The following is a 24,920-nucleotide window of genomic DNA, read 5'->3' as shown; positions in this document are numbered from 1 at the left end:
CACCACCTACTGTCATATTATCATAATGTATATGAATTCAATAAGTCAATATTTACCTCAGCTCATGTCCCATGTACAACTGGAATCATATTTAATTTTGACTGTATCAAGAAATTTGTAACCAAAGTGACTTTGATTTAAATAATGACACCAAATATAATAGAACAAATATCAATGCTTTAATTTATACTGGGTCTTATCCTGAGTATGTGTGTATGTATCATTATCTGCTTATTTATTAATTTTGGGTTATTTTGCTTTATTCTATGTCAATATGTGAATCTACAGCAATGCACATACAGTTTATGGGATTGCCCAAGTGAATAGATGAACTGTATAATATGAAATATTATATGAGTTGTTACCTCCAATATCAATGAAATACGGAAAAAACTTGGTCACAAAAATGCTTTAATTTAGCATATACAAAACATTTGTCCCATCATTTCTATAGGTTGTCAGTGCAGTGTCACACATAGTCACAGGTCTGATGAAACCAGCAGGGATTCACTCTCCTGACCAAACATATATCGAAGCAGGCCTCACATGTCCTGACACACCGTAAAGCTGTGGTACCAGTTTTGATGACCAGCTCTACTCTTGGCCTGCAGCAGACAACCTAGAAATCATTTAAAGCTTTTCAACAATAAAACTTTAGAAAGCAGTTTGACCTGGGGTTAAAAAAAAAAACACTTAGCTTGCATGTCCTCGTGTAGCTGTTCTTGCAACTCAGGCTTTGGAGAAGGGTCAGTTACTGGACACTCACCATGAGTGGTTATGTTACACAGCTCCTGAGCGTGTGCCAACAGAGCATACCAACACCACTATCCTTCATTTAGACCTGAGCAGAGGCTCAGGACAGCTGAATATGAAACTGTTATATTATAGACATGTGCCAATGAAAGTGCACTTGACTGTAAGTGTACGATTATATAAAACATGATTTCTGTGACTGTTTAATAGTTGTTATAGAGTCAAATATATGTATTTTTACATGCACATTCATATCCTGGTTTTTATTCTTAATATGGTTTTGCTCATATCCTGGAGATAAAATTATATCCGAAATAAAGTTTGTTCCTTAACAAATTTGGCTTTATTGATGACATCATAAGTTGTGATTATCCACTGCATAAAGGCTTAAGAAAACTGGACCCTTCTAGTGTTTGATACACATTACTGGTTGCACACACACACACACACACACACACACACACAAACACACACATACACACACACAATATTGCCGTATGACTAGTTTGCCATCCAGTGGTTGGAGAGTGTCGAGTACAATATTTTTGTATTTCCGTTATTTCACATAAAAGCCAGTAGGTGGTACTCCGTGCTTTTTTGTTTCATGTTTCCACTTTGAGCACACGATTAGTGGCAGGATGATTGAGACTGCACATAATATCACAACCACGCAAACACACAGTGACACAGGCTAATATACAGGTGAGCAGTAATCAGACAAATACATGATACACACAGATAGTTGGCACTTTTAGTATTCCAAATATAATAATACTTTGTATCTCAGAAGATTCCCACACAATTTGTCCAAAAGTATTTGTTCATTTTTTTTGCTTAATCTGTTTTGCAGTTAATTGTAATAGGAATCAGGTTTGCATTGGTTGGTATGTAACCTTTTAATAATTATAATACTGACACACAATAAACATTTGGTGTAAAAGGAAAATAAAGTTTCCATGCAGACTTAAAATAATTAATTTCTCATACATACGTTGTTTATTCCATGTAACAGGGACCTTTTGCACGACTCATATTGCCAATGAAACCATCTAACAGAACACTCACCATTCTTTGCAGCTTTTCTGGTAAACATCTATTCGTCTGTAACATAGATTCACGTGTGGAAAGTGATCCACATCTACTTTCTGTGCTCAAAAAAGGACTTTCAAAATAAGAACATTCTTAAAACATCACCTAAAGTAGACTGAAAGACAAAAATATTGTTTACTCTGCGTACAGTAAATATACAAAAAACATCCTTTGTCAACAAAAATTCGTCAAACAGAACAAACAAACCTCCAAAGGGCCCATAATCAATATCTTAGTAGCATTTCAATAAGTTACATTCTGATCCTGCATCGACTTACCAATAACTGTCTGTTTTCTTTGTTGTGGTTATAATATAAGTCGAACTTCAACATATTTAGATGCAGTTCTTATCAAGTTAATAGCTTATATAAACCATGTTGAATAAACCCCACCGCCAGCCAGTATTCAGTTAACCTTGTACTTAACAGCTGTGGAATGTAACTATAATCTCTTTTACTCAAGCACTGTGCTCAAGTACAAATTTAGTACTAAGTATTTGTGCTTGACTACTGTATTTCGTCGTTATAATACTTTATATTTTTATATTGATAAGGAATATTTTGTTTTGATTGTATTTAATAACTATAGATGTTTAAGAAATGCAGAGTTTTGCATATAAGCATGGCTTTTTATGAAATACAATGCTTTATTTTAGATTGAATAAGTAACATTATGTAAAATTTGTTCATATGTTTGACAGAACATACATTGGCAACAATTTTTTGTGTCATTTTTCATTCTGTAATGACAGTTTAGTCGTAGTTTCAGATGTAAGAATTTGCTGTTTTTATGGTTTTGGAAAATGGTATTGTGGTATTTGTGATGTTTTCTAACTTGGAAAAGACAATTAATCCATTAGGAAAAAAACAAGGAGATTAATACATAATGACTATCATTATTAGTTGCAACCTTATATCCAATTATTATAAATCAACTTAACCTCAACAAACTACAACTGTAAAAAGCTGCTTAGACCTAAATTCATTAATAAGATTAAACAAAAAATATATCATAAAGAAGTATAACGAGATACTTTTGGGCTATAGATTGTACTTACATACGTGTACTTACATACGTGTTGTTACATACGTGTACTTACATACGTGTACTAAAGTAACAATTGAATGCAGTAGTGCTTTTTTTCTAAGGTAAAAGTTCTGAGAACTTATTCCATCGCTGATGTTTTATCCTTCACCTTGTTGGTTGGACTGGTTTGGACCTCTCTTCCAGAAGGTGACCAGATAGGGGGGACATCTGAGAACGCTGTCCCCCAGGACGTCTTCCTGGGTGCTGAGCTTGACGCAGAATGACGTCTCTGACTCCCCTGTGCTGAAGTGCTCTGTGACATCGTAACGCAGGCCGCAGCTCTCCAGAACTGTGGTGGAGCTGGCGTGTAGGTGCAGTTTGGTGGCAACGGGGGCACTGGCTATCACTTCCAGCTGCTCGTGTCCAGCAGCAGATATATCCACGGGCAACACCACATAGGCACGCAGAAAGCTCTCTCCCAGGGTACACTTGAGCTCCTTAGACCAGCAGTATTCCCCGAGGTCTCCTGGCAAGAGATGATATATGAAGGCCATCACACAGCAGATCGTTACATATGCAGACTAACAAAACAGAGGCCAATGTCAGTCACTCACATAGGATAATGACTCACTTGATAGTCTCAACACAAAGTGCTGGTTATTTTTAGAACAAGCTCTTCTCAAATTTTTTTATTTTGCAGCAAACCCTCAATAACAATGTCTCCAAGGCTGCTTACCTTCTGTGGAGTCTTTAAGCCGTATGTTGTTATTGTCCTGAATTTGCAGTTTTTTGTAGTATGTCATCCGGGTGCACTCCAGTAAGCAGTTGGTCAGCTGTGGCCCGGTTCTGGAGCTCAGGCTTGGTCTCAGTCTCAGTTGTGTTTCCATCTCTGAACATTCGATGGCCCCCAAAGCCGGCAGAAGTGTGGACAGTACACCGACACACATCCACAAAATGACAAACATTTTCTGTGCTGGCAATGCTGAGCTGCAGGCCCAAATCCTGTTGTCCTCTCGTGGATCTGTTGTTTTTCCGTAATCTGGGATAAATTTTTCTTGCTTGCACGACTTGAAAATCATAGGTGAAGTCTCCACTGCAGCCAGGGGGAGATTTATAAAAGCTCAGAGTGCAGCAGCACACCCAGCAACTGAATATATTAAAAGCTTGTTCAAAAGTGCGCAACATGTTTCTCTTCCCCTGAACAGCGCCTGGTTTTCAGTGCCAACATTTTCTCCTCTGCTATTTCTCCGACTTGGCATGTAACTGTCTGCCAGTCATGAAATCCCAAATTACTGTCACAAGGAAATGATTTCAAAAAAGATCAAATAAAAGGGAAAAACAAGCAAAGAAAGTTTGTTGATATCAATTATCTTTATTCAAAAAATGCAAGAGAGAAATCAGTGACTTTGTACATATGATTAAGATGCTAAATCATCGGTATATGCACAATAAAAATTTAGCATGCGATCTAAGTCTATTGATTAATTTCAGGTGACGTAGAAGCTCACTCATAAAAAACAAAAACAAAAACAGTACTTGAAAAGTGAATGGTGAGGTAACTTGATGAAGTGAGTGGGAGAATACAAGCAAACAACTGAGAACTATAAAAAATATCATGAGAAGTTGTGTACATGGAATAATATGCTTTGGATTAATACATGATATAAATTAAGCAATAATAGCACTGACAGATAAGAGCCTCAAATTTACACAATTTAACCCCTTTTAATTTGAATTCCACTTTTGTTTGCCAGGATTAAATCTTTATGATTAATGATTATTTACTTTTTGTTTTTGCAAAAATTATAAACTTGATTGTATTTATCAGGATTAAATTCAGATTTTTATTTGCTATATAAGATGATGCAAAGCAGCTTTCTTTAGTCCAACATTTTCATATTTCATAAAACTAATAATAATTGTTTAATTGTCGTTTTTTTATTATTCTACTTGGAGAAACATGAAGATGGAACATTGCAAATGGAGGTTTGTGGAAATGTAAAAAACAGATGTTATTCATCTACCCAGACTTTTAGGTGCAGGGAGATTGATTTGAAGATAATATGCTCCTTTTAATCTCTCTGCAAAATGTCTAAGCATCATAGTTACGAGCCTGTATTTCATTTATTGCTTATAAGTCTATTTTTAATGATGCAATTTGGCCGTTTGGGATTGTTTTCAATGAGAGGAAAACAGATCAGAGAGAAGATTGGCTTCAGACTGTCTCAGATTTTTGGAGGGGACACTAGGTGACTGTTAGTGACTATAAATAACGCTGTGGACTCATGACCTGTTAAAAGATAAACTGGTGTCAGCTGCATTTCAAATCACTGTTTATAACTTGTTGCAAGAGAAATACTTGGATTCATCTGCAGAAATTATCTTTTTTATTGACCTGCAAAATCGAACTGGTAACTTTTTATTAAAAACAATATCACATGAAATAGATTGTAATTTGAGACCGGTCATGTTTGATCGAGCTCAGTAATCCCCTTCTCTCACCACAGCTATTAAAAGAGCATATAATTTTAAATCAGTTTTGTGGTCGAGTGTCTCGAAAAATCTGTGCTACCCCCTTGTATCTCTTTTTTTCTGGCTACAGCAGAGGCACAGGAATGCAAAACTTAGGTTCCCACACTCAGAGTTGAAAAAGCAACATAAGTGTTTGTAAGAGAATATAGGCCTGCACCTAGAGGTATATTCTACTTTTAAACGTTTCTATTTCTTGTTTACGTTCCAAGTGGCTAAAAGATGTCACAGGAAAACAACTTTACTCTCTGTTGGCTCCAGGTCCACAGCCGCAGCTGCGGGTCAGCTGCACAGAGGAAATGATGACAGTGCTGGACTCGTCCACGTAGACGATGGGCACCAATTCCTGGGAGCTGGGCTGACAACATGGCACCTGGACCTGCAGAACAAACAAAGAGAGGTGGAGGAGTCAGGCATTGTGACACGGTTTGATATTCAGAGTGAAGAAACTGTCCAAATAGACCGAACTAAGACAAAGTTCAGTTTATTGAAGACAATTATTGAAATAATAGACATTTACTTAAAGTTTAAAAGAGAAAAATCAAGTGTATTACATGCAAACATATTTAAAAAGATGAATGAATCAGAGCAAAATGTAGGCAATGCCAGTGAGAATAATTAAATAAATTACAAATGTGGTAGTTCAAAAACCTTATTTCAAATGATGCAGAGTCAAACCAGGCATAACTAATGGCAAGAGACACAGATAAACTCTGCAGCCAGCTGTACAGGGACAGCAGTGGAAAGTAACCATCTACTTAGACTAAGGTACGTATTTATAACAGAGTAATATATCAGTTTCAATGTACTTAAACAGTCACACAATTGTTTCTTTCTATATCTATTCACATTTTCTTTCTTTTTCCTCTTCCCCCATTTCCCAAATCCAACCAGACGGGTCAGGTGCTTGCTCTTTGTAGAAACATTGTTCGGTAAACCAGGTGCTGTAAATGCCTTGACATAACTTATGATGTGATTTTTAATTGATATATTTACTTCAATATTTACAATATATGTTTACTTCTTATACACACATGAACGGCATTGCAACATGAAATAATTGGGGTTTGCTGGTATTTACTTATTTCACATAATAAATATTTTAACACCTGAGAGAAATATACCTGTGTGTCGGACTCCTGGCCATTGGTGTGGGATGATGGACATTGCACGGTGTTCATCTCAGGGTTGCAGAGTGCACACTGAACAATGGTGAGGCTGGAGGGATGGATCACCCAGTTGTCCCAGCCAAGATCTATACCAAACAAAATAATTGACATTATTATTATTGTTATATTTTTCATATATATATATACATATGTCATTTACATCCACACACATTGAATTGGTACCTTTCATGAAGATCTGAGAGGCCACGGAGCAGCACCTCAGACGGTTTTCTCCATCACGTGAGTCAGGGGTTGCTGCAGCTGCAACAACATGAAAAAAGCCACAAGGAATCAGGCTCAAGTTGGAAAAGTGCCATATTGTTTGTGGCCATCACTAGTGCAGGATTCAACTCACCTGCAGCAACTTTGGCTCTGTGAGAAGTGGAGCGCTGCCATTGCTCTCTGATAGCGTGCAGCCCGCCAGCAGGAAGCCGAGGCTCGGCCTCCAGGTTGAGAGCCCTGAGGAGACTCTTCCTGATGGACTCCAATGACTCGCCATGGCAACTGAACATCACATTTAAATACAATACTAAAATATATTACACAGAAACATATAGAAGTACAAAAGATATCAAACATTTAGCATTGTCCTCAGACAACCGGACATTCATTGATGCCCTGAATAACAAAAGGAACACTGTATTTTACAGAATGTGAACGCCTCATCATACATGCATCAGCACAGATCAATGTCATCTGCAAGTCTAGAGCAGCTGTTTGAAATTACTTCTCTGACCTGACAAAATGTTTCCTAATTTTTTTGGAGTAAGAATGTTTTCATTGTTCCCTGCATAAAATAAAAAGCCCTACAATATACAAGAACTCATTGCATACAGGCGTGTGTGTAAACAAGTGTGACACTGACCTGATGGCAGAGGTTGCAGGTTCTTCATTGGATGGCTGCAAGACAAACGCAACCACGGCCGAAGAGCCCAGAAGCATTATCGAGACGGTGAACGCAAAGGACATGGTGACGAGCTGGGTTCGAGTCAGTTAAAAGAGGTCGCTTGCTGTTGGTTCTGTCCGTCTGGTCGGAGGCTGGAGATAGGAGTGACGAGATGAGGATACTGCGCAACGTAGTGTTTGTCAAGGCCTGGGAACCTGGGTTTTTATCTTCCTGTAGCCCAGCTTGGCCTTGAGATACTTAACATTGTTGTCTTCTTGTCCCCCTGTTCTGTGTGAAAGAGAAGAAGAGGACGACCCAGAAGAGAAAGAGACGTTAATACAATCAGCAATGAGGGGTGAGAAGAAAAAAAAAAAGATATATGGCAAGCCACATGAGGACATTTATAGCCACAATACACTTGTCAAATTATGACAAGATATCCACAAATGAGAACATTATAAAGCTTGTGTTCCACTTGTTTACCCTATTTCTTGTAACACAGAGTTGTATAATTCTGATTTCCTTAATGCACTGAGGCTTTAAGGTTGTTAAAATCATCTCATTCATTAATATCAGTGTAATAGATATATTATCTGTGTGTTGATTTAAATACTCTGCATAAAAGCAGTATGTGTTCCAAACCGAAACATGCTAAATATGCTAAACTGCTGCACTTCAAGATAATGCTAGATGTCTTGTCATTCTGATATATTTGTCATCTTTGAATTTTGATTAGTGCTGTATGGGTTTGAACAATGTCTGACCCTTCAAATGAACCCAAATCTACATTTAGAGAGAGCACAGGCCACAAACATATCTGAAAACTTGGCTTAAAGACGATAAAGAAATCCAGAGAACTCCACAAAGTCAACCAAAACAGCCTATTTTTACACATGTTGCCACGAGAAGGTCTCAAAACAATGAAACACAAGCTGTCCATTCATTTCTGCACATGGGCAGTTATCAGTTTCTATCACAACTCCCTTTTCTGGCCTGATATTGAAGGCAGAATTCTCCCTTGATAAATATATTAACAATATTATTCCTCTACAGTGTCTATTGAAGGACGGGACCCGGACAAAAGAAATGTACAACATAAAGTGATGATTGCTGAAGGTGATTCTATTATGTGAAAGTCAGAGGAAAAAATTAAAAGGCCTGGCAGCATTGACAATTATGTGAGCCAGTTTGGACCATGATAAATGCGAGGAATGATTACTTCAAGTCCTGAGTTGCCCTCTCTTTTCATCAGAGAGGCCTAAAAATTGGTTAGACTGAAACTTTCCATGCAGCCCATAATACGCAGTTTGAATACTGCTCTGGATATTCAGCTATGATAGCTAACGGTGCCAAAGGAATTCTCTGTTCGAGCTGATACAAGACTTGCAAAACTGTCTTTTGTAGCACATGTAGATTCAGGCAGTGTCTTCACTTTAATGTCCAAGCTCTCTCTCTGTCATACCCTGATGTCAGAGTGCCTGCTTCGGCCAGGACGGAACAATCCTCTAGTTCTTATAGTAGACAGATAAAAGAAAACAAGGAAGTGGTCTGATTACCTCAAGTATTTATGTCATTCAAAATAGCAAAAGAATAGCAGCAGTAAAAAAAACTAAACAAATCTTGGCTCCACTCCTCGGCTCAGATCGGCATTCAAATTTAGAGGATTCTTTCCAGGTCAAGGCCCTGTCTCTCCAACAACTTTTTTTTGCATAATCTTGCTAGCAACAGCCAACCAATCAACGAATAGCCAACAAACATCCAACCAACCCACAACCAACCAACCAACCACCCAAACAACCAACAAACCAACAAACCAACAAACCAACAAACCAACAAACCAACAAACCAACAAACCAACAACCAACCACCCAACAAATCAACCAAGCAACAAACCAACAAACCAACAAACCAACAAACCAACAAACCAACAAATCAACCAACCAACCAACCAACCAACCAACCAACAACAGCTAAACAACTAGCCACCAAACGAACCAACCAAACAACAGCCAACCAAAAGCCAACCAGCAAACTTTTTATGAAAAGCTTAAATGAGAAAACAAGAATAAGCAATTCTATAGAGGAGACATACCTCCTCTAAACCGTTCAGATGATCTTATTTTATCATCAAACAACAAATTAACAATGGTCTGAAGACCAAACTATGAATACACATTTAGGTAGCAGAACTTGTTCATCTGTCCCATGCTAGTATTTACCTCGCAACCCCTTACCCACCTCCAGACCACAGGATTAAATTACCTGACTGCATATGAAGGAGTTTAAACTGGCCCCGTCGCAACCAGCTCTACAGTATTTATATTGTCAGTATCTATTATAGTAGGGAAAGGTTGAAGTTTGGAGGTTTGGATTGTTGCATTTGGACTTTTCCATAAACAAAGAACTGATTTATTTTTCCACAGTCAAATCTTTCATAACCCAAAAGCACTTGGTGACCTCAGTAAAAAATCTGGGCATCATATCACAAATACGTGTCGAGATCTTGCCCAAGATGTCTGACATGTCTGAACAACAATGGGAGACTCTGCACCAAAGGTCTTTAATCAGCTCAGCTTCTCTGTGCTGGAAAACTCCTGGAAATCTTCTGGAATATATTGAACAAATGCTCCCTCGAGTCCCTTTTGCCTTATAGTTCTCTAAAAACACTGCAACACATTTATTGTGTTTTTTTATTTGTTATCAAGAAGTAAATTCTAACTAAATAAATCAACAAACCAACTAACCAACCAATCATTATACTGCTAACTTGACAGTACTTAATTAATATACTTATTTACTCTTTCATTATGAAGAACATGAGCTCTGTAGTTATTTTGAAAGTACTGTCCTGCTACTAAATAGTCACCAATGTGTAGTCATCCACAACTCAAAATAGTCCTCAACAAATATGTGTATTATTTATATTTGAGTATATTTACTTAAAACTTATATGTCCAGAGATTTTAGTGCAGAGGTCAAGTACCCCTACAAAGATAGAAAAATATGCTGTTGACCCCCTCCAATAACAATAATACAAGAGAAATGCCTCACAAAGATACTAGACATGGATTATAAATCTTCAAAAACCTTTTTTTTATGGGTTTTGTCGACCCTTATAACAATATACAGTATCCTCAGCCATATTGTTTATGAACACACACGTGATTGAGCTCAGGCCTTGAGTACCACAGCACTCCCACGACTTCCTCGGTGTGGTTACACTGGGGGAGTCAAAGCACACGGCAGCTGCTCCTGCATGGTAGGATCACAAAGAGCCTTTATGCACAGATGAAGGACTGTGGAGGATCCACCATGCAGACAACAGAGACGGCATTCTTGAAATATATTTCAACACACACAAACACAACTGGGGAGTTTCACAAGGTGTTTTTGGAAGATTGCTGCTTTTCGTGGATGTTTAATCTCATATGGATTTATAAAAACTAAATAAATAGGGCTGGGTTTAATGTAGCTGGACAGAACATTGTACTATAGAGATACATTTTGAAATGCATATCAGTTCAACCAGATATGAATTTTATTAGTGCAGCAGGGGGACAAAATAACAGGAACAGGTAATACAATGTAATTCAATATAATACTGGTACAAATCAGCTCATGAGGAGTAAAGGGACCCAACGTAAAACCCGAAGTTTTTTAAGTTATAATAAAAGTTGTTTATTGTGGATAAATAATAACGCACAAATAATAAATGAATGAAATTACACTAACAGACAGGAACCGGGTGAGTGAAAAGCAGATATACAATTATCTATCTGTATTAAACCAAAGATGCCAATAGAACCTATAGCTGAAATGTCTTGTATTAAAAACTTTGTAAAGGGCATAATGTGTTGTTTCTGATGAGGTAACGTAGTGTTAGTTTAGCCTATGTTTGCAGATTGTTCATATCATTTTGTAAAAAGGCTCTATGACATTTCATAGATTGCTATCAACAGAGTTCAATATTGCATCAGGGATTAGTTAACTATTAGTTATTTCAATAAATAGCTCATTTCGACACCCTCCAGGAGGTTTAGTCTGAACTGGTTTGTTTGTTCTTCTACTAGTTAAAGGTTCAGTGTGTAAGATTTAGGTGTAAGGGATCTATTGACAGAAATTAAATATAAAATAATCCTATTGAGGTTTTCACTATAGAATGGGCCCTTTAGAGTTAAAGACTTTATATTTACATCGGGAGCGGGTCCTCTCTACGGAGGCCGCCATCTTTTTTTTTTTACAGTAACCCAGACTGGACAAACTAAACACTGTTTAGATTTGATTTATAGTTAGTATATATTCACTGAAGGCTATACCACAGGTTGGGAAGGGTAGGGTGAGGTGAGCAGCATTCTGCTGCAATATGCAACTTCCCCACTAGATGTCCCTGAATTCTACACACTGAACCTTGTGCCAGCTTGCTCCAAGATGTCAGTATCAACTATATATAATATAATAGAGAAGAGTGACTAAAACCCAAAAAGTTTGAATTCAGAAAATATAAGTGAAACATATAAGAATATATAGTGCTTTGTAAATGAAATAAAAACATTGTCTATACAGATTAATGAAGATCAAGTGCCTAAAGAAATAAGAATAGAAACCAGAATAAAATGAACAAGTTACATGAGACAGTGAAACTAAGCAAAAGCTGCAGTAGGTAGTGATCATCAAAGGAGTTATGAATATTGGATATTTCACATAATATTGAAACAATATAGTTAGGTTGCAATATAGTTAGGTTGTACAAAAACTGCAGGACACTGCCACAAGGAGTGAAAGGATGTTGTTTGCATTAGGGAAAAACCTATTAACCTTTAGTGCAACTTCTTTTTTCTGAGCATCCTCCCTGATCCACTTGTTCCCCCGGCTGTTTTTGTGGACAGACACTTATGCCCACCATCTGTTTGGACATGTCAACAACCCTCAAAAACTCACTGGTAACCATCAAGGTCAAGCAGAACCAGAACACGCCATCAGCATCTGCATCTGAAGCATCTGAAGCTACATATTCTGCTGTGTTCACAATGGACGAGTGAAATAAACAATGATTGCACATGATATGTTTTCAAATAATATTTATTCTGTTACCTATATGAATGCATTTATTGGGAATAGAAGGATCAGTCTAACCAGTGGTTACTGGTCATGGAGATAGGGAAAGTAGGGTGGAAGTAGCAGGTGTCATATTATTCACATTGATTCGACAGGCCAACACAACCTGCTTTCAAAGCAGCTGCTGCCCTTTATCAGAGCGCTCATCTGTTTATCCAGCGTAGATGCCAGGTGTAGTAAGGTTTTAATCCTAATCCACTTTGCATGTTGTTTTGTTTAAGTGATTACAGGGTTTGTCTCAGACACCTCTCCCAGCAACTCATGAGCATTTTCACCAGTGTGTGTTTGTTTCTGACTTTTGTGAGTGTCCAGCTTCAGGGACGGGACATGCAATAGATTTACAGACACTGGGACAGGTGCGGCTGTGTGTGGGAAGTGGAAAAGTCCCACAGATGATTTGTGGCTGGAAAATCTGCAGGAGAAAATAAACAATGTGTCTGAGAGAGTGAGAGGAAGGGATGGAAAAAATGTAGCGAGGGCAGGTAAGGATGTTCTGATTTGGCAACTTTAATTTTTTGATAAAACTAATGATTCTGTTCATACTTTTGCAATGATGCCGTAAGAAACAAAATCCAGTAATTATAATTTATAACAACTAGATTTATTATAATATTCAAAATAGACATTCTTAACAACTTCAAAATCTGAAATGACATTGATAAAATAACAGGAAAATAGGTTCTACTTCTCTATTATTGCATTATTCACAGGTTGCAAAACTCAAGGTCAGACATCTCACAAAGTATCTTTGTCTCTGACAGTGAAAACAAGGATCATGGGAAGTGGCATGAGAAAATCGGAACTACGGCTGAAGAAATGTGACAGAGGTGCTCCCTGTATCCACAAACATTTTGTTGATAGCCAAACAAAGTTTACCTTGAAATGTCCTGAACATTGAAATAATTAAAAGCCAGTAGGTGGTACTCCATGCTTTCTTGTTAAATGTTTCCACTTTGAGCACACGATTAGTGGCAGGATGATTGAGACGTCACATAATATCACAACCACGCAAACACACAATGACACAGGCACATGTACAGTTGAACAGTAATCAGACAAACACATGATACACACAGATAGTTTGCACTATTAGTATTCCAAATATAATAATACTTTGTATCTCAGAAGATTGCCACACAATTTGTCCAAAAGCATTTGTTAATTTGGTTTGCTTAACCTGTTTTGCAGTTAATTGTAATAAGAATCGGGTTTGCATTGGTTGTAATGTAATTTTTTTTATAATTATAACACTGACACACAATAAACATGTAGTGTAAAAGGAAAATAAAGTTTCCATGCACACTTTCAACAATTAACATCTCATACTTACGTTCTTCATGTAACAGGGACCTTTTGCACGACTCTTATTGCCAGTGAAACCATCTAACAGAACACTAACCATTCCTTGCAGCTTTTCTGGTAAACATCTATTCGTCTGTAACATAGATTCACGTGTGCAAAGTGATCCACATCTACTTTCTGTGCTCAAAAAAGGACTTTCACAACAAGAACATTCTTTTAACATCACATAAAGGAAACATCATTTACTCTGCATCCAAAACATCTGTCTCAGAAAACCACATCCAAAGAAAGTGAATGTTGACCATAAAATAAAAGAAGCAAAATGATATATTACGTATATAAAGTAAATATAAAAAAAACATCCTTTGTCAACAAAATCCGTCACACAGAATGATACAAAGAGGAAAAGTTCAAATTGAACCTATACAAAAACAAACCTCCAAAAGGGCCCATAATCAATATCTTAGTAGCATTTCAATAAATTACATTCTGATCCTGCATCGATTTACCAGTAACTGTCTGTTTTCTTTGTTGTGGTTATAATATAAGTCGAACTTTAACATATTTAGATGCAGTTCTTATCAAGTTAATAGCTTATATAAACCATGTTGAATAAACCCCACCGCCAGCCAGTATTCAGTTAACCTTGTACTTAACAGCTGTGCAATGTAACTATAATCTCTTTTACTCAAGCACTGTGCTCAAGTACAAATTTTAAGTATTTGTGCTTAAATACTGTATTTTGTCGTCATAATACTTTATATTATTATATTGGTAAGGCGTGTTTTGATTTGATTGTATTTAATAACTATAGATTTTTAACAAATGTAGAGTTTTGCATATAAGCATAGCTTTTTATGAAATACGATGCTTTATTATAGATTGAATAAGTAACATTATGTAAAATTTGTTCAGCTGTTTGGCAGAAAATGTATTGCCAACTATTTTTTGTGTCATTTTTCATTCTGTAATAACAGTTTTGTCACAGTCGCAGATGTGAGAATTTGCTGTTTTTATGTTTAATAATTTTGAGATTTGGAAAATGGTATTGTGGTATTTGTGATGTTTTCTAACTTGGAAAAGACAATTAATCCATTAGGAAAAAAACAAGGAGATTAATACATAATGACTATCATTATTAGTTGCAACCTTATATCCAATTATTATAAATCATCTTAACCTCAACAAACTACAACTGTAAAAAGCTGCTTAGACCTAAATTCATTAATAAGATTAAACAAAAAGAAGTATAACGAGATACTTTTGGGCTATAGATTGTACTTACATACGTGTACTTACATACATGTCGTTACATACGTGTACTTACATACGTGTACTAAAGTAACAATTGAATGCAGTAGTGCTTTTTTTCTAAGGTAAAAGTTCTGAGAACTTATTCCATCGCTGATGTTTTATCCTTCCCCTTGTTGGTTGGACTGGTTTGGACCTCTCTTCCAGAAGGTGACCAGATAGGGGGGACATCTGAGAACGCTGTCCCCCAGGACGTCTTCCTGGGTGCTGAGCTTGACGCAGAATGACGTCTCTGACTCCCCTGTGCTGAAGTGCTCTGTGACATCGTAACGCAGGCCGCAGCTCTCCGGGACTGTGGTGGAGCTGGCGTGTAGGTGCAGTTTGGTGGCAACGGGGGCACTGGCTATCACTTCCAGCTGCTCGTGTCCAGCAGCAGATATATCCACGGGCAACACCACATAGGCACGCAGAAAGCTCTCCCCCAGGGTACACTTGAGCTCCTTAGACCAGCAGTATTCCCCGAGGTCTCCTGGCAAGAGATGATATATGAAGGCCATCACACAGCAGATCGTTACATATGCAGACTAACAAAACAGAGGCCAATGTCAGTCACTCACATAGGATAATGACTCACTTGATAGTCTCAACACAAAGCGCTGGTTATTTTTAGAACAAGTTCTTCTCCAAAAAAATTTTTTGCAGCAAACCCTCAATAACAATGTCTCCAAGGCTGCTTACCTTCTGTGGAGTCTTTAAGCCGTATGTTGTTATTGTCCTGAATTTGCAGTTTTTTGTAGTATGTCATCCGGGTGCACTCCAGTAAGCAGTTGGTCAGCTGTGGCCCGGTTCTGGAGCTCAGGCTTGGTCTCAGTCTCAGTTGTGTTTCAATCTCATTCGAACATTCGACGGCCCCCAAAGCCGGCAGAAGTGTGGACAGTACACCGACACACATCCACAAAATGACAAACATTTTCTGTGCTGGCAATGCTGAGCTGCAGGCCCAAATCCTGTTGTCCTCTCGTAGATCTGTTGTTTTTCCGTAATCTGGAATCAATTTCTTGCCTGCACGACTTGAGAATCATAAGTCAAGTGTCCACTGCAGCCAGGGGGAGATTTATAAAAGCTCAGAGTGCAGCAGCACACCCAGCAACTGAATATATTGAAGGCTTGTTCAAAAGTGCGCAACATGTTTCTCTTCCCCTGAACAACGCCTGGTTTTCAGTGCCAACATTTTCTCCTCTGCTATTTCCCTCCCTCTGGACGTGGCATGTAACTGTCTGCCAGTCATGAAATCCCACTTTACTGTCACAAGGAAATGATTTCACAAAAGATCAAAAAAAGGGAAAACCAAGCAAGGAAAGTTTGTTGATATCAATTATCTTTATTAAAAAAATGCCAAAGAGAAATCACTGATTTGTACAAATGATTAAGATGCTAAATCATCGATATATGCACAATAGAACATTTTGCATGCGATCTAAGTCTATTGATTAATTTCAGGTGACGTAGAAGCTCACTCATAAAAAAGAAAAAGAAAAACAATACTTGAAAAGTGAATGGTGAGGTAACTTGATGAAGTGAGTGGGAGAATACAAGCAAACAACTGAGAACTATAAAATATCATGAGAGGTGCGCTGTTAAAATTGTGTACATGGGATAATATGCTTTGGATTAATACATGATATAAAAGAAGCAATAATAGCACTGACACAAAAAAAACGATATAACCCCATTTAATTTGAATGCCACTTTTGTGTGCCAGGATTAAATCTTTAAGATTAATTACTGAAAATTAAAGATCACTACCATGTGAATACAATGCAATGTGAAATAAAGAAACGTTCACACTTGGTTGTATTTTCAGGATTATATTCAGATATTTCTTTCCCCACAAAATGATACAAAGCAACTTTGTTTTGTTGCAAACATTTTATAAATCATAAAACTAATAATTATTGTTTCATTGTCCCAGTGTTTTTTGGAGGGGGGCAGAATTGTCCTTTAAAAAAAAAAAAAAACATGAAAATGGAACATTGCAAATGGAGGTTTGTGGAAAAGTACAAAACAGATGTTAGTCATCTACCCAGACTTTTAGGTGCAGGGAGTTTGATCTGAAGATAATATGCTACTTTTAATCTCTCTGCAAAATGTCTAAGCATCATAGTTACGAGCCTGTATTTCATTTATTGCTTTTAAGTCTATTTTTAATATGATGCAATTTGACCGTTTGGGATTGGTTTCCATTTGAGGAAAACAGATCAGAGAGAAGATTGGCTTCAGACTGTCTCAGATTTTTGGAGGGGACACTAGGTGACTGTTAGTGACTATAAATAACGCTGTGGACTCATGACCTGTTAAAAGATAAACTGGTGTCACCTGCATTTCAAATCACTGTTTATAACTTGTTGCAAGAGAAAAACTTGGATTCATCTGCAGAAATTATCTTTTTTATTGACCTGCAAAATCGAACTGGTAACTCTTTATTAAAAACAATATCACATGAAATAGATTGTAATTTGAGACCGGTCATGTGTGATCGAGCTCAGTAATCTCCTTCTCTCACCACAGCTATTAAAAGCATATAATTGTAAATCAGTTTCGTGGTTGAGTGACTCATAAATCTGTGCAACCCCCTTGTATCTCTTTTTTCTGGCCACAACAAAACTTAGGTTCCCACGCTCAGAGTTGAAAAAGCAAGTGTTTGTAAGAGAATATAGGCCTGCACCTAGAGGTATATTCTACTTTTAAACGTTTCTATTTCTTGTTTACGTTCCAAGTGGCTAAAAGATGTCACATGAAAACAACTTTACTCTCTGTTGGCTCCAGGTCCACAGCCGCAGCTGCGGGTCAGCTGCACAGAGGAAATGACGACAGTGCTGGACTCGTCCACGTAGACGATGGGCACCAATTCCTGGGAGCTGGGCTGACAACATGGCACCTGGACCTGCAGAACAAACAAAGAGAGGTGGAAGAGTCAGGCATTGTGACACGGTTTGATATTCAGAGTGAAGAAACTGTCCAAATAGACCGAACTAAGGCAAAGTTCAGTTTATTGAAGACAATTAATGAAATAATAGACATTTACTTAAAGTTTAAAAGAGAAAAATCAAGTGTATTACATGCAAACCAATTTAAAAAGATGAATAAATCGGAGCAAAATTCAGGCAATGCCAGTGAGAATAATTAAATTACAAATGTGGTACTTCAAACGATGCAGAGTCAAACCAGGCATAACTAATAGCAGCAGACACAGATGAACTCATGCACAGCAGTGGAACATGGATATAACCAGGGTTTGCAGGTATTTACTTATTTCACATAATAATTTCAATATTTTAACACCTGAGAGAAATATACCTGTGTGTCGGCCTCCTGGCCATTGGTGTGGGTTGATGGACATTGCACGGTGTTCATCTCAGGGTTGCAGAGTGCACACTGAACAATGGTGAGGCTGGAGGGATGGATCACCCAGTTGTCCCAGCCCAGATCTATACCAAACAAAACAATTGATATTATTATTATTGTTATATTTTTCATACTTATATATATGTCATTTACATCCACACACATTGAATTGGTACCTTTCATGAAGATCTGAGAGGCCACGGAGCAGCACCTCAGACGGTTTTCTCCATCACGTGAGTCAGGGGTTGCTGCAGCTGCAACAACATGAAAAAAGCCACAAGGAATCAGGCTCAAGTTGGAAAAGTGCCATATTGTTTGTGGCCATCACTAGTGCAGGATTCAACTCACCTGCAGCAACTTTGGCTCTGTGAGAAGTGGAGCGCTGCCATTGCTCTCTGATAGCGTGCAGCCCGCCAGCAGGAAGCCGAGGCTCGGCCTCCAGGTTGAGAGCCCTGAGGAGACTCTTCCTGATGGACTCCAATGACTCGCCATGGCAACTGAACATCACATTTAAATACAATATTAAAATGGATTACACAGAAACACATATAAGTACAAAAAATACCAAACATTTAGCATTGTCCTCAGACAACCGGACGGTCATGGCGGCCCTGAATTAAAAAAATAATTTTGTATTTTACAGAATGCATGTGAATGCCTCATCATACATGCATCAGCACAGATCAATGTCATCTGCAAGTCTAGAGCACTGCAGCTGTTGGAAATGACTTCTCTGACAAAATGTTTCATACTTTTTCGTGTGTGTAAACAAGTGTGACACTGACCTGATGGCAGAGGTTGCAGGTTCTTCATTGGATGGCTGCAAGACAAACGCAACCACGGCCGAAGAGCCCAGAAGCATTATCGAGACGGTGAATGCAAAGGACATGGTGACGAGCTGGGTTCGAGTCAGTTAAAAGAGGTCGCTTGCTGTTGGTTCTGTCCGTCTGGTCGGAGGCTGGAGATAGGAGTGACGAGATGAGGATACTGCGCAACGTAGTGTTTGTCAAGGCCTGGGAACCTGGGTTTTTATCTTCCTGTAGCCCAGCTTGGCCTTGAGATACTTAACATTGTTGTCTTCTTGTCCCCCTGTTCTGTGTGAAAGAGAAGAAGAGGACGACCCAGGAGAGAAAGAGACGTTAATACAATCAGCAATGAGGGGTGAGAAGAAAAAAAAAAGATATATGGCAAGCCACATGAGGACATTTATAGCCACAATACACTTGTCAAATTATGACAAGATATCCACAAATGAGAACATTATAAAGCTTGTGTTCCACTTGTTTACCCTATTTCTTGTAACACAGAGTTGTATAATTCTGATTTCCTTAATGCACTGAGGCTTTAAGGTTGTTAAAATCATCTCATTCATTAATATCAGTGTAATAGATATATTATCTGTGTGTTGATTTAAATACTCTGCATTAAAGCAGTATGTGTTCCAAACCGAAACATGCTAAATATGCTAAACTGCTGCACTTCAAGATAATGCTAGATGTCTTGTCATTCTGATATATTTGTCATCTTTGAATTTTGATTAGTGCTGTATGGGTTTGAACAATGTCTGACCCTTCAAATGAACCCAAATCTACATTTAGAGAGAGCACAGGCCACAAACATATCTGAAATCTTGGCTGAAAGACGGGAAAGAAATCGAGAGAACTGCACAAAGACAGCCTATTTTTACACATGTTGCCACGAGAAGGTCTCAAAACATTGAAACACAAGCTGTCCATTCATTTCTGCACATGGGCAGTTATCAGTTTCTATCACAACTCCCTTTTCTGGCCTGATATTGAAGGCAGAATTCTCCCTTGATAAATATATAACAATATTATTCCTCTACAGTGTTTATTCAAGAACAGGACCCGGACGAAAGAAATGTACAACATAAAGTGATGATTTCTACAGGTGATTCTATTATGTGAAAGTCAGAGGAAAAAATTGAAAAGGCCTGGCAGCATTGACAGTTATGTGAGCCAGTTTGGACCATGAGAAATGGTCCAAAGTCCTGAGTTGCTCTCTCTTCTCCTCAGAGAGGCCTAAAAAGGGGTTAGACTGAAACGTTTCCATGCAGCCCATAATACGCAGTTTGAATGCTGCACTGGATATTCAGCTAAGATAGCTAACAGTGCCAAAGGAATGCTCGGTTCGAGCTGATACAAGACTTGCAAAACTGTCTTTTGTAGCACATGTAGATCCAGGCAGTGTCTTCACTTTATTGTCCAAGCTCTCTCTCTATCATACCCTGATGTTAGAGTGCCTGCTTCGGCCAGGACGGAACAATCCTCTAGTTCTTATAGTAGACAGATAAAAGAAAACAAGGAAGTGGTCTGATTAACTCAAATATTTATATGTCATTCAAAATGGCTAAAGAATAGCAGCAGTAAAAAAAAGATCAGATCTGCATTCAAATTTAGAGGATTCTTTCCAGGCCTAGGCCCTGTCCCTCCACCAAGTTTTTTTGCATAATCTTGCTAGCAACCACCAACCAACCAACGAATAGCCAACCAACATCCAACCAACCCACAACCAACCAACCAACCCACAACCAACCAACCAACCACCCAAACAACCAACAAATCAACAAACCAACAAACCAACAAACCAACTAACCAACTAACCAACAGCCACCAAACCAACCAACCAACCAACCAACCAACAGCTAACAAACCAGCCACCAAACCAACCAAGCAACGAAGCAACCAACCAACCAACGGCCAACCAACGGCCAACCAGCAGCTTTTTATGTAAAGCTTAAATAAAAAATAAGAATGTTCTAAATATCTACATCTCAGTTGAATGAAGATAACTTTGTGCTATGAACCCCACTACATGTATCTGATAGTCATAGCCCTAATTATTTTCCAGCTTAATATTGCATAAATGCATATATTGGTTGCCAATCTCACTGGTTTCAAACATGGAATGTATTTAACAACAGTGTGTGGCTGCAGGCCTCTTGTCTTGTTTAATGTCTGTCGTAAGCAATTCTATAGAGGAGACATACCTCCTCTAAACCGCTCAGATGATCTTATTCAATCATCAATAAACTAATTAACAATAGTCTCAAGACAAAACAATGAATAAACATTTAGGTAGCAGAACTTGTTCATCTGTCCCATGCTAGTATTTACCTCGCAACCCCTTACCCACCTCCAGACCACAGGATTAAACTACCTGACTGCATATGAAGGAGTTTAAACTGGCCCCGTCGCAACCAGCTCTACAGTATTTATATTATCAGTATCTAATAAAGTAGGGAAAGGTTGAAGTTTGGAGGTTTGGATTGTTGCATTTGGACTTTTCCATAAACAAAGAACTGATTTCTTTTTCCACAGTCAAATCTTTCATACCCAAAGCATTTGGTGACCTCAGTAAAAAATCTGGGCATCGTATCACAAATACGTGTCGAGATCTTGCCCAAGATGTCTGACATGTCTGAACAACAATGGGAGACTCTGCACCAAAGGTCTTTAATCAGCTCAGCTTCTCTGTGCTGGAAAACTCCTGGAAATCTTCTGGAATATATTGAACAAATGCTCCCTCGAGTCCCTTTTGCCTTATAGTTCTCTAAAAACACTGCAACACATTTATTGCGGGTTTTTGTTGTTGTCAAGAAGTAAATTCTAACTAAATAAATCAACAAACCAACTGACCAACCAATCATTATACTGCTAACTTGACAGTACTTGATTAATATACTTATTTACTCTTACATTATGGAGAACACGAGCACTGTAGTTATTTTGAATGTACTGTCCTGCTACTAAATAGTCACGAATGTGTAGTCATCCACAACATAAAAATAGTCCCTAACAAATATATTTATTCTTTATATTTGAGTATATTTCCTAAATGTCCAGAGATTTTAGTGCAGAGGTCAAGTACCCCTACAAAGATAGAAAAATATGCTGTTGACCCCTCCAATAATAATAATACAAGAGAAATGCCTCACAAAGATACTAGACATGTATTATAAATCTTCAAAAACCTTTTTTTTATGGGTTTTGTCGACCCTTATAACAATATACAGTATCCTCAGCCATATTGTTTATGAACACACACGTGATTGAGCTCAGGCCTTGAGTACCACAGCTCTCCCACGACTTCCTCGGTGTGGTTACACTGGGGGAGTCAAAGCACACGGCAGCTGCTCCTGCATGGTAGGATCACAAAGAGCCTTTATGCAAAGATGAAGGACTGTGGAGGATCCACCATGCAGACAACAGAGACGGCATTCTTGAAATATATTTCAACACACACAAACACAACCGGGGAGTTTCACAAGGTGTTTTTGGAAGATTGCTGCTTTTCGTGGATGTTTAATCTTATATGGATTCATAAAAAAATTAAATAAAGCTGGGTTAAATGTAGCTGGACAGGACATTTTACAATAGAGATACATTTTGAAATGCATATCAGTTCAACCAGATATGAATTTTATTAGTGCAGCAGCGGGACAAAATAATGGGAGCAGGTAATACAATGTAATTCAATATAATACTGGTACAAATCAGCTCATGAGGAGTAAAGGGACCCAATGTTTTTTAAGTCACAATAAAAGTTATTTATTGTGGAATAAATAATTACGCTCAAATTAATAAATGAATTAAATGACACTAACAGACAGGAACCGGGTGAGTGAAAAGCAGATATACAATTATCTATCTAAATTAAACCAAAGATGCAGATAGAACCTATAGCTGAAATGTCCTGTATTAAAAACTTTGTAAATGGCATAATGTGTTTCTTCTGATGAGGTAATGTAGGGTCAGATTGTAAAAAGGCTCTGTGATATTTCATAGAATGCTATCAACAGAGTTCAATATTGCATCAGGGATTAGTTAATTATTAGTTATTTCAATAAATATCTTATTTCGACACACTCCAGGAGGTTTAGTCTGAATTGTTTGTTTTTTCATCTACTAGTTAAAGGTTCAGTGTGTAAGATTAAGGTGAAAGGGATCTATTGGCCAAAATTAAATATAAAATAATCCTATTGAGGTTTTCACTAAAGTGTGTTTCATCTAAATTGTACAAAATGTTGTTTTCTTTACCCTAGAATGGGCCCTTTAGATTTAAAGACTTTGTATTTACATCGGGAGCGGGTCCTCTCTACGGAGGCCGTCATCTTGTTTTTTTTTAAGTAACCCAGACTGGACAAACTAAACACTGTTTAGATTTGATAGTTTGTAGTTAGTATATATTCACTGAAGGCTACCACAGGTTGGGAAGGGGAGGGTGAGGTGAGCGGCATTCTGCTGCAATATGCAACTTCACCACTAGATGTCCCTGAATTCTACACACTGAACCTTGTGCCAGCTTGCTCCAAGATGACAGTATCAACTATATATAATATAATAGAGAAGAGTGACTAAAACCCCAAAAGTTTGAATTCAGAATATATAAGTGAAAAATGTTGAATGAAGAATATGTAGTGCTTTGTAAACGAAATAAAAACATTGCTTATACAGATTAATGAAGATCCAGTGCCTAAAGAAATAATAATAGAAACCAGAATAAAATGAACAAGTTACATGAGACAGTGAAACTAAGCAAAAGCTGCAGTAGGTAGTGATCATCAGAGGAGTTATGAATATTGGATATTTCACATAATATTGAAACAATATAGTTAGCAAGGTTGTACAAAAACTGCAGGACACTGCCACAAAGGGTGAAAGGATGTTGTTTGCGTTAGGGAAAAACCTATTAACCTTTAATGCAACTTCTTTTTTCTGAGCATCCTCCCTGATCCACTTGTTCCCCCGGCTGTTTTTGTGGACAGACACTTATGCCCACCATCTGTTTGGACATGTCAACAACCCTCAAAAACTCACTGGTAACCATCAAGGTCAAGCAGAACCAGAACACGCCATCAGCATCTGCAGCTGAAGCATCTGAAGCTACATATTCTGCTGTGTTCACAATGGACGAGTGAAATAAACAATGATTGCACATGATATGTTTTCAAATAATATTTATTCTGTTACTATATGATTGCATTTATTGAGAGTAGAAGGATCAGTCTAACCAGTGGTTACTGGTCATGGAGATAGGGAAAGTAGGGTGGAAGTAGCAGCTGTCATATTATTCACATTGATTCGACAGGCCAACACAACCTGCTTTCAAAGCAGCTGCTGCCCTTTATCAGAGCGCTCATCTGTTTATTCAGCGTAGATGCCAGGTGTAGTAAGGTTTTAATCCTAATCCACTTTGCATCTTGTTTTGTTCAAGTGATCACGGGGTTTGTCTCAGACACCTCTCCCAGCAACTCATGAGCATTTTCACCAGTGTGTGTTTGTTTCTGACTTTTGTGAGTGTGCAGCTTCAGGGACGGGACATGCAATAGATTTACAGACACTGGGACAGGTGCGGCTGTGTGTGGGAAGTGG

At 38.0% G+C, this 24,920-nt stretch overlaps 3 protein-coding genes across 3 annotated transcripts; all 3 read right to left on the bottom strand.

The window, feature by feature from the left end:
* Positions 1-394: 394 nt before the first annotated feature.
* Positions 395-4,112, bottom strand: LOC128462301 (uncharacterized). Its single transcript, XM_053447630.1, has 2 exons — positions 3,605-4,112; positions 395-3,394 (listed from the first exon to the last, which is right to left on the bottom strand). The coding sequence occupies exons 1-2, from the start codon at positions 3,945-3,947 to the stop codon at positions 3,027-3,029; spliced, it is 711 nt and encodes a 236-aa protein (XP_053303605.1). The 5' UTR covers positions 3,948-4,112; the 3' UTR covers positions 395-3,026.
* Positions 4,113-4,377: 265 nt separating this feature from the next.
* Positions 4,378-7,602, bottom strand: LOC128462300 (bone morphogenetic protein 7). Its single transcript, XM_053447629.1, has 5 exons — positions 7,432-7,602; positions 6,922-7,070; positions 6,750-6,827; positions 6,522-6,652; positions 4,378-5,776 (listed from the first exon to the last, which is right to left on the bottom strand). The coding sequence occupies exons 1-5, from the start codon at positions 7,533-7,535 to the stop codon at positions 5,639-5,641; spliced, it is 600 nt and encodes a 199-aa protein (XP_053303604.1). The 5' UTR covers positions 7,536-7,602; the 3' UTR covers positions 4,378-5,638.
* Positions 7,603-17,841: 10,239 nt separating this feature from the next.
* On the bottom strand, positions 17,842-19,414 carry gsdf (gonadal somatic cell derived factor). Its single transcript, XM_053447628.1, has 5 exons — positions 19,311-19,414; positions 18,874-19,022; positions 18,702-18,779; positions 18,478-18,608; positions 17,842-18,058 (listed from the first exon to the last, which is right to left on the bottom strand). Exons 1-5 carry the CDS (start codon positions 19,412-19,414, stop codon positions 17,927-17,929), a joined length of 594 nt encoding a protein of 197 aa, XP_053303603.1. The 3' UTR covers positions 17,842-17,926.
* Between the last annotated feature and the right edge of the window lie 5,506 nt (positions 19,415-24,920).

This window comes from Pleuronectes platessa, chromosome 19 (assembly GCF_947347685.1).
Source record: "Pleuronectes platessa chromosome 19, fPlePla1.1, whole genome shotgun sequence".
NCBI classification, from domain to species: domain Eukaryota; kingdom Metazoa; phylum Chordata; class Actinopteri; order Pleuronectiformes; family Pleuronectidae; genus Pleuronectes; species Pleuronectes platessa.
This window is presented reverse-complemented; position numbering and strand designations above follow the sequence as displayed.